The 26,142-nt window shown below is 29.2% G+C and overlaps 1 protein-coding gene across 1 annotated transcript in view; it reads left to right on the plus strand.

The window, feature by feature from the left end:
- The first annotated feature begins 15,026 nt into the window (after positions 1-15,026).
- LOC148311127 (uncharacterized) overlaps positions 15,027-26,142 on the plus strand; it is a 68,293-nt gene continuing 57,177 nt past the window's right edge. The window contains exons 1-2 of the mRNA XM_088257188.1: positions 15,027-15,223; positions 23,380-23,584. Of these exons, the coding sequence (XP_088113314.1) occupies positions 23,521-23,584 (64 nt within the window). The 5' untranslated portion in view covers positions 15,027-15,223; positions 23,380-23,520. The remainder of the gene's footprint in view (positions 15,224-23,379; positions 23,585-26,142) is intronic.

Consider the following 26,142-nt stretch of genomic DNA (forward strand, 5'->3'; position numbering starts at 1 on the left):
ATTGTGTCCAAAGACTGACTACGCCTGCGTGAGCTAGCGTGATGGTCGGTTAGTCAGTTATATATTTTTCTTACACTTTAATAAAATTGATAAATGAAGAATTTAGGTTTTTACTTTAAATGATCAATCTTCTTCCTTCTTCAAACCCTTATCCACACCCGATGGTGCATAGGGTACTGCATCAAAGGTGATCACCCCTCCGCTTTAGGTACCAGTCCAGGGAAATATTGAATAAATATTACAGTGAAAAAATCACTTATATTTATTTGACCCCCCCTGGGAATCGATTCCGGGACCTCCAGTACTGTAGCCGAGCGTGCTGACCATTACACTACGGAGGCGGTAAATGAGCAATATGCCTATAATTTACCTTTAAAAAATTACCGTTTAACTCTTTTTTCCCAAAGCTTCCTTTTGGAGAAACTTCGATAACTTTTGTTCATTATAAGTTCGACATTGATTAAAAAACACTTAATTCTTTCTTTCTGTTTCGATTGAAGATACTAAATAACTTCGAGGCCTCCTCCGGTGAGCGATGTCTTCCTCTCTTTATGAAAATAGTCGCCAATTTAAGTACCCGTTAGCTGGAGCCGGCCTTAAGTGTCATTTGATGTAGATAGCGCCGCCGGTTGCCGCCGAGCGACGAAAAGATTTTTTATCAACAAAATGGCGGCGGCCGCCGAAATTACGCGGGAAAGGGGGCCGCTCAGTGTTTGCTCGTGATTTTCACTTCCACCGCACAGATAAGCGCCTGAATACAGACGGAGGGCATAAAAATCACATTACTTTCCCTAAATAAAGGAACGCAGCGGAGAAGAGAGTGCTGTCAATCAAATGAAAATGAGTTTAATAACGTGAGAAACGATTTATACACGCGTGCGATATTGAGAATGCCGAAGCGTTACTGCGTACTCTAGACGCCTAACTGCTAATGAAAAAGTTATTTTGCTTTCATTCCCACTTTATTCTATCCATCCAGTACGTTGGGAAGTATTTACTATGGTTGTGTTACAATAAACTGTACAAAAAATAATACTATTGACTGTATTATTGATTGAACACTTTATTGCAGTATTTACTATGGCATACCAGTATTGCATATAGTATATCTAGGAGTTTTAAGATGCCTTTCAATATTTAATTAATATAAGAATCACAATGAATTTAATAAAACGAAAATATACTGCATTTATTTTTTTAAATTTATTTACATAAATTGTATACATTTATTTATAGAACTATTATAGACATATTTTTAAAAAATCACAGCGACTTACTAAGCCACCTAGTGTGTCTTGTCGCTGGAGTTCTTTTTGTATACATTTTTTATTGTTTTTATCCATTTTAACCTAATATACACGAAAAAAAGAGAGAAAAATTATGAATATAAACTATTTTGCAATTTTCATTCAAGGGTTAATTCAAGAATTAACACTTGATCATTTACCCATTCCTTTACTTTGCCTTTGTTCCGTATTTTATTTTGACCTCTAACCTCCATTATATTATAATACTTAATTTAGTTCTTTAAAAATACAACCATCATTAAAAAATAGTTAAGGAATATCAAGAAACTACAAACGTGTAACATTCTCCATCCTATTCGTGTGTCAAACATGTGGTTGTCAAAACCACACCACTCAAAATATGGAACTCATACAAATATAGCGTATAATTTTTACGTCACTTCATGCTTGAGTTCATGGCAGTATCTGAGGTTGATTTAAGTGAGCTTTTATTCAGGAATAATAATTATGGCTCAAATCAACCATAGATGCAGCTGAGAACTTGTGTGTTTAGAACTCACTCCAGTGTGTTTGTCAATCACGGGTAGAATAGTGAATGTTGCACCAGTGTAAAGTGTTCACTTGCCTTTGACAGGTCATAAGCTCTGATTTTCATATTCTGCTTCATCTATGTTGAGATGTCAAAAAAATGAAACTCTTGATACTTGTCAAAGAAGCAATGACTTTGTAAAAGCGGTTGAAAGACTATTTTCAAGAACGTCATAAATAAAAAAAAAACATATTTTTCAGGAGAACGTTTTTAAAGTTTAAAAATATTTTTTTTTATTATTAGATTAAAACCAATATTTTTAGCTTTTCCACTTTTTTATTTGACCAGCGACCGGGTTTCGTCGTTACCGACATCATCAGACTGGTGATGTCGGTAACGACGAAACCCGGTCGCTGGTCAAATAAAAAAGCGGAAAAGCTAAAAATATTGGTTTTAATCTAATAATAAATTAAAAATGCAATTCCATCACGAAGTGTCAGTGGATAATATAAATCTGTTTAAAAATATAATATAATGTATTATAAATAAACATCAAGCCACTTATTGAACTTTTAACTATGCAACAGATCTTTTTAGGTAAAACTTGAAGGTTTTTTCTCCATTCGAAAAATATTTACTTTATTTAAAAAAATAATTAAACAATACATTTTCTTCAAAATGCAAAAACAACGATTTCCGCCCCTGTAGCGGGTAAATATTAAGTTAAATATGTGCCTCTTTTGCTGGGATATAGTACATTTTCTGGGCATTCCGAAAACATGCACAACTGAAAATTGACGATTTTTGATTTTTGACGCTCTTGAAAGGAGTGAGCAGTATGTAGGTACATTTAAATATTCCAGAACGGCATATGAAAGGGTTGAAAAAATCCCGTGATAAATCCACCAGGACTGAATATTGATTTCAATTAAATTACTTTTAGGGGATGAAAAATATTCATTTCTTTATCGAGCGGCATCGCGTAATAGACTTAAGGGCGAGATCCTATACTCTCCATGCAAAGCTGACCCACCACACCCCCTGGGAAATTAGGATGTGACGGTACTGCACCTTGCCTGCCGACACCGCTCACAGTTGTAACCTTACCTTTCAGATATATGAACTCCCTGCAATGGGCAAATTTTGAGTGGCCTAATCTCTGTTTACAAATCTGGGTTTGTCCACTTATTTATATTAACATCTCAATATTGATTAACAATAATATGGAACTCATGTTTTTTTTCAGCCGAGAACTCACTTGTGAAAGAAGGTGTGCCGTGGCACAATGGTGTGCCGTGAGCAGGATTCAGGTGTGCCGCAGCCAAATTTAATGTAAATGACATTTTTTTTTATTTTACATTATGTAATTAGATACAAATATAATTGGTCATTGGGTCATTGGTCATTAACACACAATGACAAATTATTTTTCATAACATTGTCTTTTATTTCAAAATTATAATAAAATTATAAATACATAATTTTCAACGTATTTTATGTATTAATTGTTAAATCATTCACAGATTTTTTGAGTCTACTAAGTTGTATTTTACTGTGAAAAAATACATAAAAATTAATATTATGATAATTGTTTAGCGTGTCTGTGTTTGATTTAACAATTAATACATAAATTGAAATGGAGTTCTACAAATTAAATGTCAAATCAATAAATAATTTTTCAATGGTCTATAAATTTTAGCTTTAGGTGTGCCGCGGAGTTCTAGGAAGAATTTTGGTGTGTCGCAGGTGAGAAAAGGTTGCTGAGCACTGACTTAAAGGATATATCATACTACTTGCGAAATTCAAGTAGTGCAGTTTTCAATAATGGGCAGAATTGTGAATGAAACGTATATAAATTTATCACTACTAGCTTATGATAGGTCGTAAGTCCTGTAAAATATCGTAGTTTCACATTCTTCATCATTTATGTTGAGATGTGATTCGTGACCAAAATTTGGATACATTGCACCTTATGAGAATTTAAAAAAAAATAGAATAATGTGTCTAGAATTATTTTTGATTATGCTTTTAATCGAAAATAATTTGGTAAAAATCTTACAAACATTACATAAGTCTCTACTAAAAAGTCTTAACAAAAGATGGTGCCGAGATCTGGCATATGAAAGAAGGTGTCAATTGAAGTATTAATATAAATTCCAAAATGATAGTGGAGTGGTTATCATCATGGGTGGAATAATGAATAATACACGTCTATAAAGTGCTCACTTAAACTAGCCTATGACGGATCATACGCTCTGTCAATACTCAAATATGCATATTCTTCTTCATCGATGTTGAGATATTAATATTTCAATCTGTCTCTCTTTAGTTACATAAAACGTTCTGCTTATTATAGAATAGTGATTGCCAGGATTCTTCGAAATCGGACGTTCGCATTATGGCTCTCCCCACGGTTTGATGACGTCAGACCCATATGATTTTATGCGAAGTATGCAACCTAAGGGCCGACCTACAAAATCTTACATTTGGATTGACCGTAGGTACTGCTCATAGATGAATAGTAATTGCAACTGGGCAGAAAGCGAAAATTTGAAAACGTAGCTTTACAATGTGAAGGGTAAGTCATTAAATAACATTTTAAGTTTAAAAAGCTCGCAGATATAATAAATATTACAAAGACTCAAAAGATTAATAAATCTTATAAATTATCTTATGAAACATTTCGAGTGTCTTGAAATATTTGATCACAAATCTGGATTATCTCCAATTGAGAGTTAGTTTTCATATAATTTTTTAAGATCTTAAAATAGAAAATTCATCTATGTTGAGATGCCAATAAAAAAAATAATAAAAAAATATCTAGTACTGTATGTTGAAGTATATTCGTCTTTCTATAAATTTGTGCAAGTAGTTTTTATAACTTCGAAATTCATGTGAATACCGCTCTTAATTAAGGCACGTTACATATCAGTCAATACCTTTTACATATTCCTATTGTGAGTAGATACATGAATTTATCCCACGAAGTTGCCTGGAAATGTGTCAAATTACAACGAAACCTCATACAAACTAACTAATAACGCCGAACAGTTCGAAGCAATTTTCAACTGGCAATTTTCCTGCTAGCTGTTTCAGTTAAATTGGTCGCACGAAAAATTCAATATGTGTTTTAGATTGAACGAAGCAAAATTATTGTAACAATTTACTTTTTTTAGTAAATAAATTATATAATTGTCCGCCTCCGTAGTGTAATGGTCAGCATGCTCAGCTACCGTTCTGGAGGTCCCGGATTCGATTCCCAAGGGGGGTAAAAATAAATATAAGTGATTTTTTCACTGTAATATTTATTCGATATTACCATGGACTGGTACCTGAAGCGGAGGGCTGATCACCTTTCCTTCATAAGTAAAACGATCATGATAACACTGCGTTTATAAGACACAGTGCCCTATGCACCATTGGGGTGCGGATAAGGGTTTTATTATTATTTATTATTAAATTATATAATGTAGTTGTTAGCTCCCGGAAATGACAATAGTGAATTGACAGCGGGTTTTCCCAATTTTCTCCAAGTATATATATTTTCAATTATATTTTACAATTTGCGTACCTACCTGTTTAAAGTACAAAAAGGTTTAAATGTGTTGGACACAGTTTTTAAAAAATCATCTAAATTTATACGAAAATTTTTTTTTATTAAAAAAAATCAGTGCTTAATTTTCTAAGTAATTTAAGTCGCCTGTTAACTAAATTTATTGGAAATATATTTGATACATCAAATATTCCCAAAATCTTGCCTCATTATATTACTCTGTACATCGTAAAAGTCTGAAAATGAACCCGTCCCCCAAGATTTAGCCCATTGTCGGCGATTTTTATTTGTTTATCATTTTCATAATCACATAATCTACATCTATATAAGCGCCCTTGAAGTAGTATTGTACGAAAATGGCGCTTTATAAATTATCCAAAATTTTGTTTATTACTATTATTATTATTATTTGAATAGTTTCATGACCAAAGGTACTTACGTTGACATTCAGATACAGTACCATAAAGTTTTATGCACCTCTTGTCATTGGATATTAACCTTCTAAATTACCTACCCATCTAGCTATCGCTATCTTTAAGAAGTTCCTTGTCTCGGTTATGTCATAATACTGTTCGCGGGCACGCTCGGCCGGTCAAATACCCATTTTTATAGCATCTAATTTGCATTCACTGCTCCTACTCAGTCGGCAATGCATTAACAAGATAGCGAAGTTTTCTGAAGAATGGTCAGTAGTGTGTTTCAACTTTAGATGTATATAGTAAAATGCCAATACTGATATTTTCAGGAACAACCTCTCCAAAATGCAGTAAAAGAGAAACGCATCATCTGCCTTACGAACTGAGTGAGTTGTCCGACTCGAGCACCAGGTCATTGTCTACCTGCCAATAACGTGAAGATGCTATCATGTTAGTCAAACAGGGCTTCATTTACATTTTGGTTACCTTAATATGGATGTGATTAAGAAAAATGACGTGATAAGGAGACGAAAAATTCATTTAACAGAAACTAAAAAAATTGTATTTTTGGACCACAGCAAGGTGGATATAGTCCTTGAAGTAAGTAATTTATACATATAACCAACAATAAAACAGGCACAATTCAATGACTGAGCTGTAAAATTTTCCACCTTTTAGTATAATTTAGGTTGAGAAGTCATCTTTGAATACCAGAAGTTTATAGTTTAACAACATGTTGAGAAAATTTACATTTTTGTGATGAAAATTGTGTTTATGACATATTTAATTTAAACCATCATTCATGATCGTAAAAAAACAAAAACATAATAGAAAAAAATGGAGAGTATTTTTTTATAGAGTTTATACAATAAATATTTCTTAAGTTAAATTAAAATTATAAATTGTACAACTACTTTTGAAATTAAAACCAGAATACATTAAAATATAATTGAAATATTTTCAATATACGAATTGTAATTGTATTCTGTTTATGGTAATTAATTAATTGGTTATTCAAACAAATTGATTTAAAAACTAATTTCTATTATTAAATCCTTTAACGCTTTTACAAGCTCCCCGTTACGCGCTTTCAGCACTGAAATTTAAACAATAATATCGAATCGTCTCATTTGCATAATCATTTTTCAGGATCGCAATGATTTCCCCTTAATGAAATTCTTTCCCAGAATTATTAGATATTCGTTCTCGCCTTAATAATTCGTTCGTATCTCAGAGTGCACATAAAACTTCCCACCTAACCTGAACACTAAATTCTGCCCGATTCTCCTTCAGCAATAATGACATTAGCCAAGAAAGGCGCTTGATTAAATTGTTAATAAATTGTTTTTAAGTCCGCGCTACGTTAAACGATGAAATAAAGGCCGCAGTGCCAGCGTTAGAGAACTCTTAAAAGTTAAAAGAAAATGAAAGCGGTATAATAATCAACACTTTATTTATGACCCGAGGCCTTTGTAATTAAAAATATAATCAAGGTGAAATGTATGTATATTTCGGACAACTAAGAAGATTATGTACAAAGCAGTCGACGTAGGCCCCGGTAATTCTATCACCGAGTTTCGAGAATAGCGTTAATTCATCCACGCCACTAATTTGAATACATTATTACCGGAATGATGAGCAAATAGTCCTTACAATAAACTATTCACCGAGGTTATTCAATTTATTAAGCCAACCCAATAGGGTACCAATATGTTGGAGTTCACTACAGCATATACGAGTACCTACATTGTTTGCATCTGATCAATAAACTAGGAAAGCAAAGTGATGTCTCCCGTCCTCTTTTCATAAATATATTACACTGCATCACTGCATGAGATAGATATTGCCTGTTCCCAGCAAAAACGTCACACCTCGATAAATTCTTTTCAATGATTTTCATTCGCTACACTTTTATGTTTTTTTCCCTTCCAGCTCCGTTATTTCCTAATCAATATTGCAACGAGGAAAATGATTCATTTGTTCCGTGAAAATATTCATTAATCGCTGTTTAAGCTTCTAATATTTTTGTAACAAATTATTGTTGTGGTTGAAAAAAAAACTACAATTAAGTTTGATTTTAATCACTATAAAAATCACTGATTTATTACAAAAAAAATTTTTGGTTCATTTAGAACATTCAAATAAAATATTTAGTATTTCATCTTGTCCCTCGAATATTATCATTTTAGGGTGTTTGAGTTGTAAAAATATTAGTGATCAAATTTAAAAGAACTTTTAACTTTTACTACTAATAAGGAATTTCAATGGCCTTAATCAAAAAGCCAAAACACAAATAGGATAATCAGCTCGAGGCGTATTTCAAAAACTTAAATACTTTCTTAATACCTAATTTAACCCGCAAAACATGAATTTCTCCTACTCTTAGGATTTTAATCTGATTCTATCTTAAATAAAAATGAATTTGAACAAATTCTCGCCCAAACTAAAAAAAGGAAAGATACTTATACAAATATACAAGTAGACGCTAGTTAATAAAATTTTCACTTATGCCAAATGATGACAATCCGTGACATGTATGAATATATAAATATATGTGCATGAATGTGTATGTATATATATTATACTCAAATTCATCGTTATTCATCTCTATTGAACTACCTTATTTTCATTTGGTCACATTAAATCATGTTTATAGTTTTATTTTTAATTGTTTCCAAAACGAAAAAAAATCTTCTGAGAATAATGATAGAGTAGGTATATCATATTTTTTAAAGACAGTTAAATCGTTTAATTTATATTTGAAGCACTCACTTTGTGATTTTCTGTTTTATAATTAAACTGTATCTTTGTTTTAAAAATCACCATAAATTATAGTGATATTTAAAACAAAGTTACATTTAAATTATAGGTACAATTAAATCGTTTTTAATACTTCAAAAAATTCTATCGAAACACATATTCATTGTAAAATATTATTAAATACAAAAAGTAAATAATGTTTATTATGCTGTATTTTTTTTAATTTACGATTTAAAATGTAAGAAATGCTCTAGAAACATTTCCATTCTGTATCCATTGTTAAAATAAAATAAAACGTTTTACCCTGTGAGATTACTGACATATGAAAACTATCGATTCAAAGCAACATTATATTATTTGCTGAAAAGTCGTATTTTCCACATACTGCGTTTTTGCAAGGACCAAGGGATATTATTAAATTTGATGCTGAGTAGACGAGAACAATACACTCTGCATTTCTTTCAAATATGAGATTGCCGTTACGGTATCTACCGACTCGCGAAACTCGAGTTTAAAACCTCTTGAGAAAAATTGGAATCTAAAACCCTTTTATATTTTCCAGAACATTAGACTCTAATTAAAATAATATAATTAAATGAATATAAATTTTAAGGACTTTAGAAAATATATGTAGAATCCATTCGATTATTGAAATATATGTAGAAATTGCCAATTTTCAAAAGATTTTAATATATTATTTGTTTTAATGATTAAAGAAAACACTCGTTTTTTACTCAAGTGGTAAAAAACAAGTGTTTTTTTTTAATCATTGTAACATGTCTTACCACAAAGTGAATGCCGAAACAATAAATAAAATATTTATATTATCCACTGACACTTCGTGATGGAATTGCATTTTTAGTTTATTATTAGATTAAAACCAATATTTTTAGCTTTTCCACTTTTTATTTGACCAGTGACCGGGTTTCGTCGTTACCGACATCATCAGACGATGATGTCGGTAACGACGAAACCCGGTCGCTGGTCAAATAAAAAAGTGGAAAAGCTAAAAATATTGGTTTTAATCTAATAATAAAATAAATAAAATATTATTTGTTTTTGTACCCTTATCTTTATAATATATATTGTACAGTTTAAATAATGCTATTTTAATTTTTAACTTCCTGAAAGACTTATTATAAATACCACATTTTTGTGAAACAAGGATAGAAGATAAATAATCATACTTACTATCTAATTTAACAAAATGAGGTATGTAAATAATACATTGAATATTACAAGTAATCTTTTTCGACTGAATTTCATTTTTTTATATTTCAATTCATCATAAAGTTTATATTAAACTATTCGCATTGTGTTTGTTAGAAAATATATATATATTAAATAACTGTTTATAAAATCAAACTCAAGTACATTTCTTTACTTAAAAATATTTTTTATTGACTGAAGAAATAAAAACTCTCAAATCACCTTACTTTTTGTCGAATATAATTATAAGTTTATTATTTACTGTGCGGAACGATCCAGCATTTGGAAATTACATTATTCACTGAATAATTTTGATATCCATCTTCAGCAGTAGTTTGGTTTTTAAAATCCATAAGCTTTCTACAGAGCTTACTCCAATCCTTACTTAAAAGGGATGGATATTTATAAGTTTGTAAATTAATACTTAAATGCCTTGTTAATAAGTGCCTGAACGCCTGTGACAAGTGGACTCATAATGTAAAAGCTCTCGACACGATCGATAAAGATGACAATGTATTTTATTTGATTGAAAATATAGTTTTTTTTAAACAATAATGGCGAAAAATGTTGTTATTCTTCATACAATCTTTTGATTTTACTTACAATCACTTCAAAATTTATAGAAGTTAACCAGAAAAGATATTTCACTGTCAAAACATTCCCAATCATGGTATCAGATATTATTTTTTCCGGCTCATTTTTTTACATACTTCATACAATATTTTATTTTATTTTATTTTTTAACAAAACAGAAATAATTTGACGGTTACGGTAAAACCATTGATAAAATATTGGAAAAAAACTGAAACAATGGTAGACAAACTGCCCTCATTCTAAATTCAGATAATTCTACTTTAGTAAGAAACAACAACGTCATTTATTTAATGATCTCTGAAAACAATCATTTTATCACATATCGCTCACTCCTTTCAAGAACGTCATAAATCAAAAATCGTCAATTTTCAGTTGTGCATGTTTTTGGAATGCCCAGAAAATGTACTATATCCCCGCAAAAGTGGCATATTTTTAACTTAATATTTACCCGCTACAGGGCAGAAAGTGTTGTTTTGCATTTTGAAGAAAAGGTATTGTTTAATTATTGTTTTAAAAATACTAAATATTTTTCAAATGGAGAAAAAAAAACCTTCAGGTTTTACCTAAAAAGATCTGTTGCACAGTAAAAAGTTTGATAAGTGGCTTGATATTTATTTTTATTATATTGTATTATATTTTTAAACTTTAAAAACGTCCTCCTGTAAAATCAAGTTTTTTGATTTATGACGTTCTTGAAAGGAGTGAGCAATATGTGTATGAGCAGCGTTCACGGAAATTTATTTGTTCTCAATGATTGTGTTGTATGTAAATTAACTTGCAAGAACTTATAGACATGCAGAATTATACTTGTAAAAGCTTGTGCATTTATATTAGTAAAGTAATTTCATTACAAACAAAATAACTCAAACCTATTTTACATACTTAGTCAGTTCATTATCGAGCTAAAATATATTAAAATTTGGCGATCATGAATTTATCAAATAAGTGATTCAACTTCTTATGATAATCCTTGAAATGATTTTATTTTGAGATGTTTTAATTATTAATTTAAGTTATATTAAAGTCGTAAAATTTTATTTAGTCTAAGAATTACCGCTTCATTTAACCTTTATCCACACCAAATGGTGCTTAGGACACTGCATCATATCGACTGTGTAATATTGATCGTTAATAATATGAAGGCAAAGTGATTAGACCAGCGTTTCAGGTACCAGTCGATATTGAATAAATATTTTGTGAAAAATCACACGTACAATACATTTTTTTAAAGATAAATATTTTTATTTTTATTATTATTATTTACACAACTTTTTCAATCTCATACTATTTCTGTGACCCTAAGCGGCTCATTGTTAGAATTAGTATTAAATTGGGGTAGAGTGGGTTCGAACCGAGAAACTCTGACTTAAGAGTCCGTGACACTAACCACGGGACCACAACCCGCCCCATTTATTTTGACACCTTTGAGAATCAAATCCAAAATACCAGCTATTTAAACGAGCTTGCCACTACGAAGGCGGACAGAATTACAGTTACCTGAAAAAAGTGTCTGATATATTCCGTCTTATAAAATAAAAATATTTTTAAACGAAATATTTTGTTATTTAAAACATATTTCATAGCGCATTGATAAATTCAATAACGTTATTTAGTATTTACATTTGAAGGTAAATACTATATTTTAATTTCACATATTCCAAGAATCCAATAATGTATTTTTCCTATCTAATAATATTAAAAATCCAGACAGCGGAGACGGTAAAGCCATACTTGACACAATTGATGTAATATGTTACTCATCTTTCCTATTACCTCATATACTTGTACATATATGTATCCACAAGTGGTCTCTTCCAGAGAATATCGTACGGGACTACATAAACACTGATACGGGTTCATTGCGTTATACAAATACGTATAATGTTTTGAAAACTTTCATAAGCAAATCAATCTGTACGGAAATTACATAACACAGCATCAAACAGCGCTGTTTGATATTATACTGTGTTTTCAAAGATAACATTATGTTGCATTTTACCGTTTTATATATATTTTTTAATGATCGATTTGGAAAAAGTTCGCTGATTCTCGTTAATATTAATTATCGTTAATAATCAGCATTAAAACTTTTGACGTGATTATTGAAATCCATTAAAAATCTTTCATAATTATTTTTTACGCAAATCTGCTTTATAAAAATCTTTTTAAATTAAAACAAGGAAAATATCCGTTTCAGTGATTAGGTGTTTGATAAAATTAACATTTAAAAAAATTGCAAGAATTACCCATTCAAAAATATATTTTCCATTAAAAATGTATTTTTTTTTTTGGCATCTCACAATACATGAAAACGATCGTCATCGTCGGTATTTCGACGTCTATGTTTTTTTTCAAAGTATACCAGAGTCGATAAATCGATATTTATCATTACACTATGGTGAAATTGTATGCCTAGGTAAAATTTAAACTTGATTTGCATACTGCAAAATGTTATAATTTGTATTTTAAGTACTATCTTTGTGATTTTCTATTTTATGAATAAAATGTAAATTTGTTTTAAAATCACTATAAGTTTATGGTGACGTTATAACAAATTCACATTTTAATTATTAATAATATTATCTGCGCCCAATATATTCCATGTTCTCTAATCATGCATCTTTACTTTCTCTAAGTCTGTATCTAGATATCTGTATCTTTCACAGTTCGACATGTATCGAGTGTTAAACATTTTTGTATCCACATTAAAAAGTAATGGTGACACAAGAGAAAAATTATATCCTACTTTTTTACTTTACCATATATCGATAAATAAAGACAAACTGAACCTTTGGGGAGGCTAAATGACCACTCCAGAGTTTCTATACAGATTCAGGAGATTCATTGAGATTCTATAAATATTCAATTATTCTATTGTTCGAAGACTTTGGCGTTTTGGAAACTGCTAAACGTCAATATTGTCGGATAGATAACGATACGGAAAACAGATTTGGCGATACATATTAGTTTTATATTACAAAAAAGAAGGAATAGTTTTACTTCATAGTTTATATGAGTGTTTTTTTGTGCAAAAAAGAACTCATATACATTTTTTCCCATTATTTATTGATTCGGCATTATCTTTGTGGAATGTCATGTTGATTTATTTTTAAATTAAAATACTAATTTTTTAATTTTCACCTGTAGATGAAAACATCTGTAAGTTTTCGTAACTAGTCGTGTATAAAAATAAAACTCATTAATTGGTTTAACACATTATATGAAGGAAACGAGTATTTTTTTTACAAAAATTCCAGACCTGAACCCAAAGTTGATCATCAAGATTAAATTAACCATTTTAACCGTAAATGCTTTTTTTGTAATATGTATAATTTGTACAAACGCAAAAATGAGAGTTAGAAGTGCGACGGTTTTTGCAAAGTTATGTACATGCATGTAATATATGTAGCTTTACATTAAATGGTTAACGATTATACACGTATTGTAAAAACGCTTTTTCAATCCAACGTTGTTCTTTGTGGCTTACAAACGAGCATGAATGGAAAATAAAAATGCTTTGATTATCGTATGTTTTTAATTTTCATCTCAATTTCAATGCATTTAATCCAATTTTACAGTACAATAAATTGAAATATACCTAACATGTTACTATAAAACATATTAGTAGTAATAGTTATAAGAGGAAAAAAAACCTTTTAATGGTTACAATAATAAATAGTATTAGTTTAAAACGACCAACACAAAATAATTGAACGTAAGGGTGAATGATATTCTTATATAAGTTTTATTTATATATATTTGAAATGCCAGTGTTCCTGTCATTTCAAATATATATAAATTAAAGAATTAATTTCAAGCCATATGCTTGTCAATCGTGGGTGGAGTAGTCAATATTGCAATGTATATTTGTGATCACTTTAAACGATCGATGACAGGTAGTTAACCCAGTAAAAACCCCGACGTCTGTAATTCTCTCTAAATTACTTCTTCATCTGTACTGAAATATCAATAAAAATCTGGAAAAACAATCCCTAATTGTAGTAAATCCGTTATTTGTGAACAAAAATTTTGATAAACAATCCTTAATTGTAGTGAATCCGTTATTTGTGAACAAAATTTTTGATAAACAATCCCTTATTGTAGTGAATCCGTTATTTGTGAACAAAAATTTTGATAAACAATCCCTTATTGTAGTGAATCCGTTATTTGTGAACAAAAATTTTGATAAACAATCCCTTATTGTAGTGAATCCGTTATTTGTGAACAAAAATTTTGATAAACAATCCCTTATTGTAGTGAATCCGTTATTTGTGAACAAAAATTTGGATTCATTAGGCATATTTTTCACAAATACGTTTTTTTATGTCTCCGGTTTATATTTTCGATAACAAAACTATTTTTTCAGCATTAGCCCATAAAATGCAGTTTCAATCGAGTAAACTGCATAAAAGTATTTAAATAAAAATAAAAAATAAAAACACTTTTTAAATCCACCATAAATTTGGTATCCAGACAAAACAGTTATTCAGTAAAATCGCATAACGCGGAAATGCAACCAGGCGTAGCCGAACACGAGGACTTAGTAAAAAGTTCATTTTCACAACGCATGCGTCCATTTTCCAAAATGAATGTAGAATAGGTTGATTTTTTAATGAAAAAAAATCTCTTACTACGTGCCCCGAGCTTTGGTAGTCATTGTGTACGACAGAGTTAAGAAGCAACAGTCTTATAATAAACTTTAGGTTTCGTTCGCCCTCAGTCAACCGCCGGTCGCCGGGGCGAGAGCACGCCGGTCGCGAGCTTTAGAACGAACATAGAGCGTGTCCTAAAACTTAATCCGTATCGGTTCGTGAATCAAATCTTACTCTAGCACTTCGTGCAAGCGGGAAAGGAAGTTCGCAACTACATTGTAAACGGCTGAAGTTTACAGGAAAATAGTTAAATGGCTCTTGTGGTAATCTGAGTAAAGTAAAATGAAAACTCGTGATTTTCGTGCAATTTAAAATAATTTGATTAAAAAAAAATATTACAAAATGTACTAACGCCACAAATAATTAAATACATGACTCAAATCTAAAAGCAAATAAATATCCAAAATAAACAGGTGGAAAATGTGAATTTGTATACCGAAACATTGTGCAACCACCGTATTTATTGGGTACTAACAATTAACAATCAAAAATACTAATAATAAAATCGAATTATGGTTTCTTTTGTATTTTTAGTCACAATTGTTCAGTTATACAAGGCATTTTCAAAGTATTCTAAATTGATATACATACCATACATACAAAGTGAAACTATTGTCCCTCGATAAAAAGTTCTGAATTGACTTTTAAAATTAAAATAAATTATAAAATAATAATCTTTTCAATTAATTTAAATATTTTTATAAAATTTCATTTAACCATAGAAGTTATGTATTTATATTCCAAATCAAATGATATAGTGCATTATAGTAACAAAAAAATCAGTCCAAATGAATGGAATACCGGGGTTAAGATTCTATTTGATTTATACTCTTTAAGTAATTTTAAATAAGTTAACTTAAAAGTAAAATAAGTAACTAAACGCAGTTTCACGTTTGTTGAGAATATTTAATGATAAAATAACTTCCTTCCGTATTTATTCATCATTTCGTTTGTTATGGAAAAAAACGACATCCATAACAAACGAAATACACAAATAAAGGGTAAATACAATATTAAATACATAATGTAATAAGCTTTATAAATTTTGCGGCATAAAGCCCTGGAATTTAAATGCGGTTCACCGACAGCAGAGCAGAACTCAAATTAATTAACTTTCAGTACAAATTCGTAGTAGAATTAATTTTATTTATATGATTTTTTATAAAACCTTTGACTTTGAGCTTCCTGTTTGAATTTCAACACAATGTAATTATATTCGCCACTCGCTTGCAATTATTGGAGTGAAGTGAGTACACAAAATGGGGAAAAGTAATTTAACCGCTACATTTTCTGGATGCAAATGAATTTGCACCATGCAAGCGTATACAAGTACCTGCTGTAGGAATTATTACACCGCATACCCAATTGTTGAATGTCTAATGAACCCAACTGACAGGGTTCAAATGAAGTTTCTCTAGTTTTTCTCGAGATTAGCGATTAAACGTACATCAGATAAATAGCTGAAATGCCCGTTCGTTGTCTAGTTAAAATTCAACTGATGGTTTATCGCGAAGGAAAGTAATAGTTTTCCCAGCAATTCGCGGTTAAGCGCAGATCCTAAGAATGAAGTTAAGGCAGTATGCAACATTTCTCGATGTTTTCTATTTCTAATAGCGTGTAGAGGCTTTAGTTTGGTTGACATTTTAAAGGACTGCCTTGGATACAGTTGACATTTCTGGGGTAGGTGGTCTTTTATTGTCTACCGGCAACTTCTCCTCAACTTAAAGAACAAAGGAAACTTGGTTTAAGTATCGTTTTCTATTTTCCTTGCCTATTCCAGTGGTATTTTATTTTTATTTGAATGGCCATACAACGTGATATACTATGAACTATCTGACATATTGTTTTACGGCTATTTTCTTTCAACTTTTCAGCGATTTTTTCTCTTCTTTACATGAGCACGCCACTGTGCTTCAATTTTGTTATCACATTTTAGAAATCTATTATGGTTAGTACAATTTTTGTTTACTGCTTACATTTCATTCGATGCGGAAGGTCAAAGGTTCTTTGCAAGGAAAAATGGTTTGATTAGTAATATTTTAAAAGAAAATCAATCGATTCATATAATAAAATTACTATATATATATATATATATATATATATATATATATATATATATATATATATATATATATATATATATATATATATATATATATATATATATATATATATATATATATATATATATATATATATATATATATATATATATATATATATATATATATATATATATATATATATATATATATATATATATATATATATATATATATATATATATATATATACAATATTGTGGTTAAAAAGTGAAATAAAAGTATTTATTTTCTGTACGTTGATCTCGATTTACAATCAATGTAACTTTAAATAAAATAATTACGCAAATTTACATAAAAAATACTTTTTGTTTTATTTCTCTTGACCAAGTAAAACGATTATTTTTATTAAGATTTAATATAAGCATAGTCAATAATCCCTTTAAAAGGTTTTTGGGGAAGTTTTATTATTATTTATTCAATGATCACTAAGTGCCTTTTGCCTTAAAACGCCCCGTTAATATGTTAAGTTTTACAAACAATTATTTTAAATCATGATTATATTATGCGTTCATACTATAATAAACCCTCAAGTTATATTTAAATCGGTTATGAAGAAACAGTTTTATTAGGACTAGTATAAGATTGTGTCATTTTTCAAGATAAATATTAGATATTAATTTATGTAATTTTAAATGCCAAATTATATTTTTTTACGTAAAATTTGATGTTTGGAATTCAGCATTTTTGTTTATTTGCAACATTGAAAACGCAAATAAATTATTTACATATTTTTCTTAATATTACAATATTGTTAATTTATATTGCATTTATAAAATGCCATTTAGCAAATAATAATTTTTTGACATGGGTGGGCAGAATTGTGAGTGTTACAAGTGTACAAAGCGATCGCTCAAACTAACGTTTGACAGGTCGCAAGCCTAGTAAATACCCAGACTTACTGTCTTATTTTTTGTTAAATATTAAAAAATACATAATAATGTATTTAATCGAAGCGATAAGTTGGTCCTATCGCTTTTAACCAATAATAAAATCATACGTTAATTAAAACATCTCAGACTTCTTACCATTTTAACAAGCGAGCCCATTTTATATTTTTCTGGCTATACAAAAATATAATTTTATTCATTGTACTCGAATTAAAAACTGTATTTGACAAGATTCGGAAGACAAACGAGATATATTTCAGAAATTGTATAAACCGTTTGCGTCTTACAAATGAAGGTTTTTGTAGCCCCAAAGGGTATTTCTAAAAAACCAAACTTTGTTCCGGTTAACAACGTGCATATAATGAGATCCACGTCTAACCGAAAGTTAATTAAATTTTTGCTTCACTTAACGATTATAGCTAGGGTATAATAAAGAAGTTTATTCCTTTTACATACACTTAGGAATCGTTCAATCGGTCTTTTTGTACCACCCTGTACCACTCAATACATTCCCAACTCCTATCAGCCATGGGCGAGTTGCTAATTATACGTTTTCAATTAATCAATCATTTCAACTATCTACTAGTATATCGGCCATTTTAAACAGTTGATGACAAACTATCGTGTAATTACTGAAATTCTAGGATTGGAACCATAAAAAGGGTTATCGTGTTTACTTAAGTAACAGACGAACGTATTAATTACTGAATGAAAAGGCTAAATTAAAAATATATTTACACGCGCCTAAAGATTTATTATTCGTCATTGATTCATTCGGCAGTCACTTGATGATAATACAGTAAACCCCCCTATAACATTTGCGTCATTGTTTTTCCTATAACAGTGGTCCCCGTATAACGCAGTAGGAAGATTACGTCATCCAAAATCGACACGCAAGTTGAATTATTTCTACTGGTTAAAGTGTAAAAATACAATTTAAAACCTTATAAAGTTTTCCCCAATAACGCGGAACATATCTCAACGTAATAAGGGGATTATCTAAAAAAATACATAATAACAAATATGGTCGATTTATTAAGCGCCGTTTTAGTAAGAAATCACCTCAAGGACGCTTAATTTCTATCTGAGCTTATAATATAATTTCTTAAAATCTATTGTGACACGTGTTTCGATGAATTCCACATCATCATCATACACTTTAACTTGCTGGTAGTATTTTACGAAAATGGGGCTACATAAATTATCCAAAATTATTATTATTTTTACGATTCTTGATAATGATGTTAAAGGCATCAAAACTCATGCCATGTATTCTGGAAAATATATTTTTTTACAAAGTAAATAAAAGAAGTATATAATTTGTACATAAAGTGCATTGCTAACTTTGTGGTATAGTAGTATGATACTCCTTATCATTCATCGTTAATTTATGTGGTATATACAAAGTGAACAATGAATGATAAGGAGATGATAGTTTAATAATCAAATGTGCAAATTTTTCAGTAAAAATTTTTTGCACCTCGAATATTCAATACTCATAACAAAACACTGTAAACTGCAAGATCTTGTAAATAAAAATTAAATGATATTTTCAAAACATAATTTTGTATCTGAAGTAATTAATTTTATAGTTATTACTTGTACGAAATCATTATGAATCTTGAGGAACTTAATTTACCATAGCTAAAATTCCCATTTAAACCCCTCTTAGGCTCTTTTTTTTATATAAAACAGAATGAGATATTATTTTTAACTTAAAAATTACTTTTGCTTTTTGCTAACAGAAAACATTTTTTGAACGATTTAACTATTTGTAAAACAGATACTCAAGATGTCAGCAGCTCGTAGCACGTTTGATTGACAGAATGTCATTAAAAACTTATTCTTTAAACAAGAAATAAACTTGTTTTTACTTAGTAAATCATTTTTAAACGAATTCAAAGTAAAGAAATAAGCCGGATGTTTCTGAACACAGAGTTTTTAATATGAAGGACTCTCGTATCAATTTGGAGTTTTTCAAATGGAAATTATCTTTATCGCTTTTTTTGAAACTGTTACATAATATTTGAGAAAAAATAAATAAATTTACAATAAAAAGTTTTTTTATATATATATATATATATATATATATATATATATATATATTTGAGATCTCAGCATAGTTGAAGTAGAATATGGAAGTCTAAGCATTTATAGGGCTTTATTTCATAGGCTGGTTTAAGTGATACACACGTGTAACATTCACTAATTGTACCCATGATTAACAACCACACTACTCAAATTCTTGGGATTTCTATATTTATTTTTCAAATTCGAAATATACTGCTTTAATCACTAGAAATTCAAAATAGACATCTATTGTGAGATTAAAGAAGATTTTATTGAGCAGAAACGCTTTCATTTGTATGTGAAGTCCGAATCCTGTATTATAATCACATACATATATGAGAAAAGCCAGAGAATATCCCTTTCATTTTATTATTTTAACTTCTAATTTTACCAGTCAATTTAAATAATATAAAAAATAAATAATTGGAGAAAATCCACAGTTCGCTCACTCCTTTCAAGAACGTCATAAATCAAAAATCGACAATTTTGAGTTATGCATGTTTTCAGAATGCCAAGAAAATGTACTATACCCCAGAAAAGAATCATATTTTTAACTTAATATTTACCCGCTACAGGGAAGAAAATGTTGTTTTTTCATTTTGTAGAAAAGGTATTGTTTAATTATTTTTTTAAATAAAGTAAATATTTTTCAAATGGAGAAAAAACCTTCAGGTTTTACCTAAAAATTTCTGATGCTCAGAAAAAAGTTCAATTAGTGGCTTGATATTTATTTTTAATACATTGTATTATATTTTTAAACTTTAAAAACGTTCTCCTGAAAAATCAAGTTTTTTGATTTATGACGTTCTTGAAAGGAGTGCGTGAGTTGTGAACAAGTATTTGGAGACACTCAAAATGTTGTGTGTAAAGCTTTACTTTTTTAAATGAATAAGCTTTTTTACTATTTCAATAATTAATTTTTTAATTTTTAATATCATTGAGCTTTTTTTATTTGCCTGAGATTCATAAATAAACCGTAGAAGACGTGTATAAAAAAACCATAGTCTTACCCACAGATAAATTAATTAGTGAATTCAGTCTACGGACTCTAGTTCGCGTTCCAACTCACAAAATTCGATAATTTGGTGAGCGTGCTAATTGCTCTGGCAAATATCTATTCAAATCTATTTGATTGCTTTAACTTACGGCAATTCTTGGTATTAAATTCACGAACAAAACTTTTTGCGAAAGATTTATTGAATGCTTACTTTAAACCATTATGCGAAACATAACCATTCTGGAAATACATACGAGATTATATTTTTATACACTTATACATGTAGGTACCTGTTTGTAAACTTTGTCTTAGATAAGTAGGTCAGTAAGAATCCAATCTAATTATCTCGTAATTAGTTTCAACAGTTTGAATGCTGTTCTACGATTACGTGATTGCGTCGTTCATAAAATCAGGCGGGTGGTTAAAAAAATAGTATTTTAGAAGTATTTTTTTTGTCAAAAATTTACATGATTGGATTTTATCTCTATTGTAAAGTTTCGGAAGTTAGTTTGTACTGCCAAGTACAATTTTCTCAATTTATCCAAGCTAAATCGTAATATGGAGCACCTAACGGATGGTTTTAGATTAAAAAAAATAAGATTTGCTTAAAATTCAAAACAGTTTTTTTTATAATTATATATTTTACATAAATACACATTACAAATAAAACAGCAGAAGGCAGCAAGTCAAGGCCATCTTTATGAAATCATCCAACGGGTGTTAAATGGGTACTATATCCATCGTACTGTGGCTTTCATCTTCTAATTTGTTGAGTTTCGGATGCGCTGCCAAAGGTCCCATTATCGATGACGTAGTAAGGCAAGGAAAGAGTTCAATTTACAAAACCAGTCATAAAATATTCCGCGGCACTGTTTTATTAAAAAAATCATAAAAAAATATTAATGCAATGAATACGGCATTAATTTAAATTAAAAATTTTATTAAGTTCCGCCCAACTAATTCATGGTTATTAAATGGTTAGAACCATATTATATAAGATTTAGAGACAATTTAATATATTAAGAAGAACGTAGAGATACAAAACATATTTTGAACCCTCGACGAATAATGTGTGAACAAAACCTGGATTTTTAATTTCAGTATGTAATTTTCAATTGCCGGTAATTGCTTAGCCTAAAATTCGGCTAATATAATCACATAACCACAGGCAGGCGAGAAGTATAAATAGTGGGCGGTGATGGAATACTCAAACCGCGGAAAACAGTATTATTTCGCCTAAGCGCGTTAATTGATTTCCGTGCAAATCGAACTCGTTTTAGGCAAATATTTCTGTATCCATATTTTCAAAAATTTGTTTACCACGTTTGTTTGTTTGTTTATTAAAACATGGATTTTTCAAATGGTGGTATTTACCAAGTAAAACTAAAAGCAATAGTAGTGGGAATCCCTTTAATGTCAAATTCTGAATTTATGTTCTCTTAAAATACATATGGTTTTGAAGTAAGTTAAAGATTTTTAAGACAACTTTTAAAATTTATATATTATTGATTCAGTAGTTATTTATTGCTAATATAATTTAAAATTTTATATGAAATAATGGAATTTACCAAGTAAAAAGTAAATTACTGGGAATCCCTTTAATGTCAAATTATGAATTTATATTCTCTTGAAATTCATATGCTTTGGAAGTAAGTTTTAAATTTTTAAAGCAGCTTTAAAATACATTCATTTATTGATTCAGTGGTAACTATTGGTAACATCATTTCAAATTTTATTTAATATAAATAGTAGTATTTACCAAGCAAAACTTAAGGTAAATTACTGGAAATCCCTTTAATGTCAAATTATGAATTTATATTCTCTTGAAATATATATGGTTTGGAAGTAAGTAAAAAAAACAACTTAAAAATACATACATTTATTGATTCAGTAGTTAACTATTAGTAACATCATTTCTAATTTTATTTAATATGAAATAGTGGTATTTACCAAGTAAAACTTAAAGTGAATTACTGTTTATCCCTTTAATGTCAAATTATTAATTTATATTCTCTTGAAATACATATAACTTGGATGTAAGCTAAAGATATTTAAGACAACTTTTAAATATATCATTCAATTTTTATTTAATATTTACTTGATTTACACCACTCTTTATTAAAATCTATTAAAACACGTATTTCCATACATTTAGTACCATCATCAGTATCATCATCATTTAGTACCATTATTTGAAAACAACCCTGAATGCATCAAAAAGCATTTAACGATAGATTTTTTTAATGAGTGGTATTTATCAAGTAAAATTTTATCAAAAATTTTTGATTATTATTATCAACAATTTGTATTACTTATGTTTTAATAAAATGCAATAACTAAACTATTATGACGGTGGTCAGTTTCTTTCAAGATGACAAGTCTAAATTTTTAGATTATTTAAACACAGAGTAAATTAAAATTAATAATATCAGATAAAATGGAGAATTAATTGGACTTTATAATTGAGTTATTAAACAAGAGTGATAAAATAGTAGGCAAAGATGTGCATCGAGCTTCAAAACCATTTGAAGAAGAATCTCCTCTTGCTGCCCATTTTGTTATATGGTAAGTATAGCAATTAATATCCCCTCACGCCACATCATATAGGTGTAATAATTTCACCCTAAGAATATACAAATCGCGTGTCGATCACTTTGGCACTCGCACGCCATCTATGTATACATCACACAACACTATTAGTAGTGCTAATTTCGACAATATTTCTTTTCTATTTTCATGAAAAACTAAATTGCTTTTTATACACAATATTACCTGTATGTTCATGTTTGTACTTCCATTATTCAACCGTTATTCATAACGTATCTTTACAGGAAGAAAAAATCAATCTCTGCTTTTCAATAATATTTTCATAATATAATACTCTAATGTTGTGATTATTATTACAGGTTTTATATTGAGTTCAATGAAATGAATCACGAATATGTCGCGGTTTCTTTCAGGATTCAGGGGTCAATCAGCGTACGTTTAACTTTTTTTTATTAAATTTGTTTAACTGTTATTTCTTTACTCATTCAATCCATGTCAACACACCTTTCTTAGTTTGATCGATAATACTTATCTTGGTCTTGCAGCCTTACCTTATTTCCCCATTCAAACATCTATTATGGAACGTTTTGCCGCACATTCGTCCGAGAGACCGTATTCAGTCTACTTTTATCCTTATTTTGCCAATTCCATGGTTTTCATACATTATGGTTGGAATCAGGATTCCGTTGTGTACTGCTATTATTGTTGATGCATAAATGTGGAAGAGGAGAATATTTTCACCATATTCAGATTGGTGTGGCCTACTATTCTTTCTGCCTCCTCATGGAAAGCAATGCGATGGTTTGCTAGTTAGTTTTGAAAACAGTGAAAACATATTTTAAAAAATACTAATTATCTCTCTTCAGCCCTTCATCAACTTACACTGATTGACCATTGAAGTCTTCATAAATATGTTTTTCCCAAAATGTTGGCCTAAATAGATAATTATATTTATATGTATTTATGTAGATGGCTCCATAATGACTCCATCGGACAAGACACGCTACCATAAACCCATCACATATTTATATTCTTCGGGCGATTCGAAATATTCATTTAGTAACAAATTACTTATTACAATGAACCATTATTCTTCCTGAAAATCTTTATCTCTGGGGCATGCTAAAAGAAGCTATTACTTACATTATTAAAATACTAGAGAATTCACGTGATATAACACTGCTACTTCCGTATTTTACAGGCGTTTTACGAGTGTAGTACCGTAGCAAACCAAAGATTTTTTTTTTTTAAATTGAGGAATATGTAAACGTTAAATGTATGTAAAATTAGAATTTTTTAACACGTGAATTTCAAAGATATTACAAAAAAAAACATTCAACGTTTATTTGAAAGCATTTTCTATTTTGAATTTTATGAGTTTGAATTTTTTTCACATGAGTTTCTGAGATATTTGGAAAAAAAACTTTTGACCTTTACGTAAAAACATTTTCTGTTTTAAATTTTATGAGATTGAATTTTTTATCACATGAGTCTCTAGATTTTAGTTTTTAATGACATTTTTTGACGGAACTGCATTTTATATAGTAAAAAATAGTGCAGTATTTTCCAATTTTTTTTTATTTTCCAGTGATCAGGTTTCGTCGTTATCAACATCAGCAGATGGTGATGTCTTACCAGAAACTTCATAGAAAAAAAACGCGATAAGTGGTTGCTTAATGTTTAAATACTAATAATTAATGAATTGTTGAAAAAAAACTTTTTAATTTAACGAGATACAGTTTTACATCGCATCTTTTATCATGCAATGTAAAAAAAATTGGTTTACCACATATTTTTAGATTTTATGGGACGATACTAAGATTGCTTTTAATACCTTCTTTATTTCTGACACTTTTTCTTATTCAGCTTTCACAAATTTACATTTAATTTTAAAGTGGTAAAATATATGCCAATTTTCGTGGTATTTGCGTTGAATTCCGTTTAATAATTTGCGACTCATTAGAGAATCCATTAAATTCGCAAAGTGATTTTCACAAAATGTGGGGATTATTCCCTTTTTGCATTCAATATATTCAGATATCATATTATAAATTATCAATTTGGAAATGAATATGCGTATTTCATTTTGTGTCATATATATATATATATATATATATATATATATATATATATATATATATATATATATATATATATATATATATATATATATATATATATATATATATATATATATATATATATATATACATATATATATAAAGATAGATTGTATTTTATTTAAGATGGCGGATAACCCAATGGGGTTGGAGTCCCAAAATCTAGATTGAAGTTACCAAAAAGAAAGCTTTAACAATTACAAAAGAAATACCTGGTGTTTTACAAAGGGTTAAAAATACCTAGTACTTGACTCAAATCATTTTTTGCATTCATATTAAAAACATATATTTATGGTCCATTTATATTTGTAGATAGGTAAGTTAATTTCATCATAAATATTCAATTAATAATTGCATTCATTAATAGACAATGTGTTAATTTCCTCACAATGTCGCGATTGTATGCGTTAAATCCGTTGGTTTTAATCTAAAAATAATACATTTGTTTATGATCCT

This window comes from Brachycentrus maculatus, unplaced genomic scaffold (genome assembly GCF_059751285.1).
Source record: "Brachycentrus maculatus isolate JH-2025_06_01 unplaced genomic scaffold, ASM5975128v1 h1tg000073l, whole genome shotgun sequence".
Classification (NCBI taxonomy): Eukaryota; Metazoa; Arthropoda; class Insecta; order Trichoptera; family Brachycentridae; genus Brachycentrus; species Brachycentrus maculatus.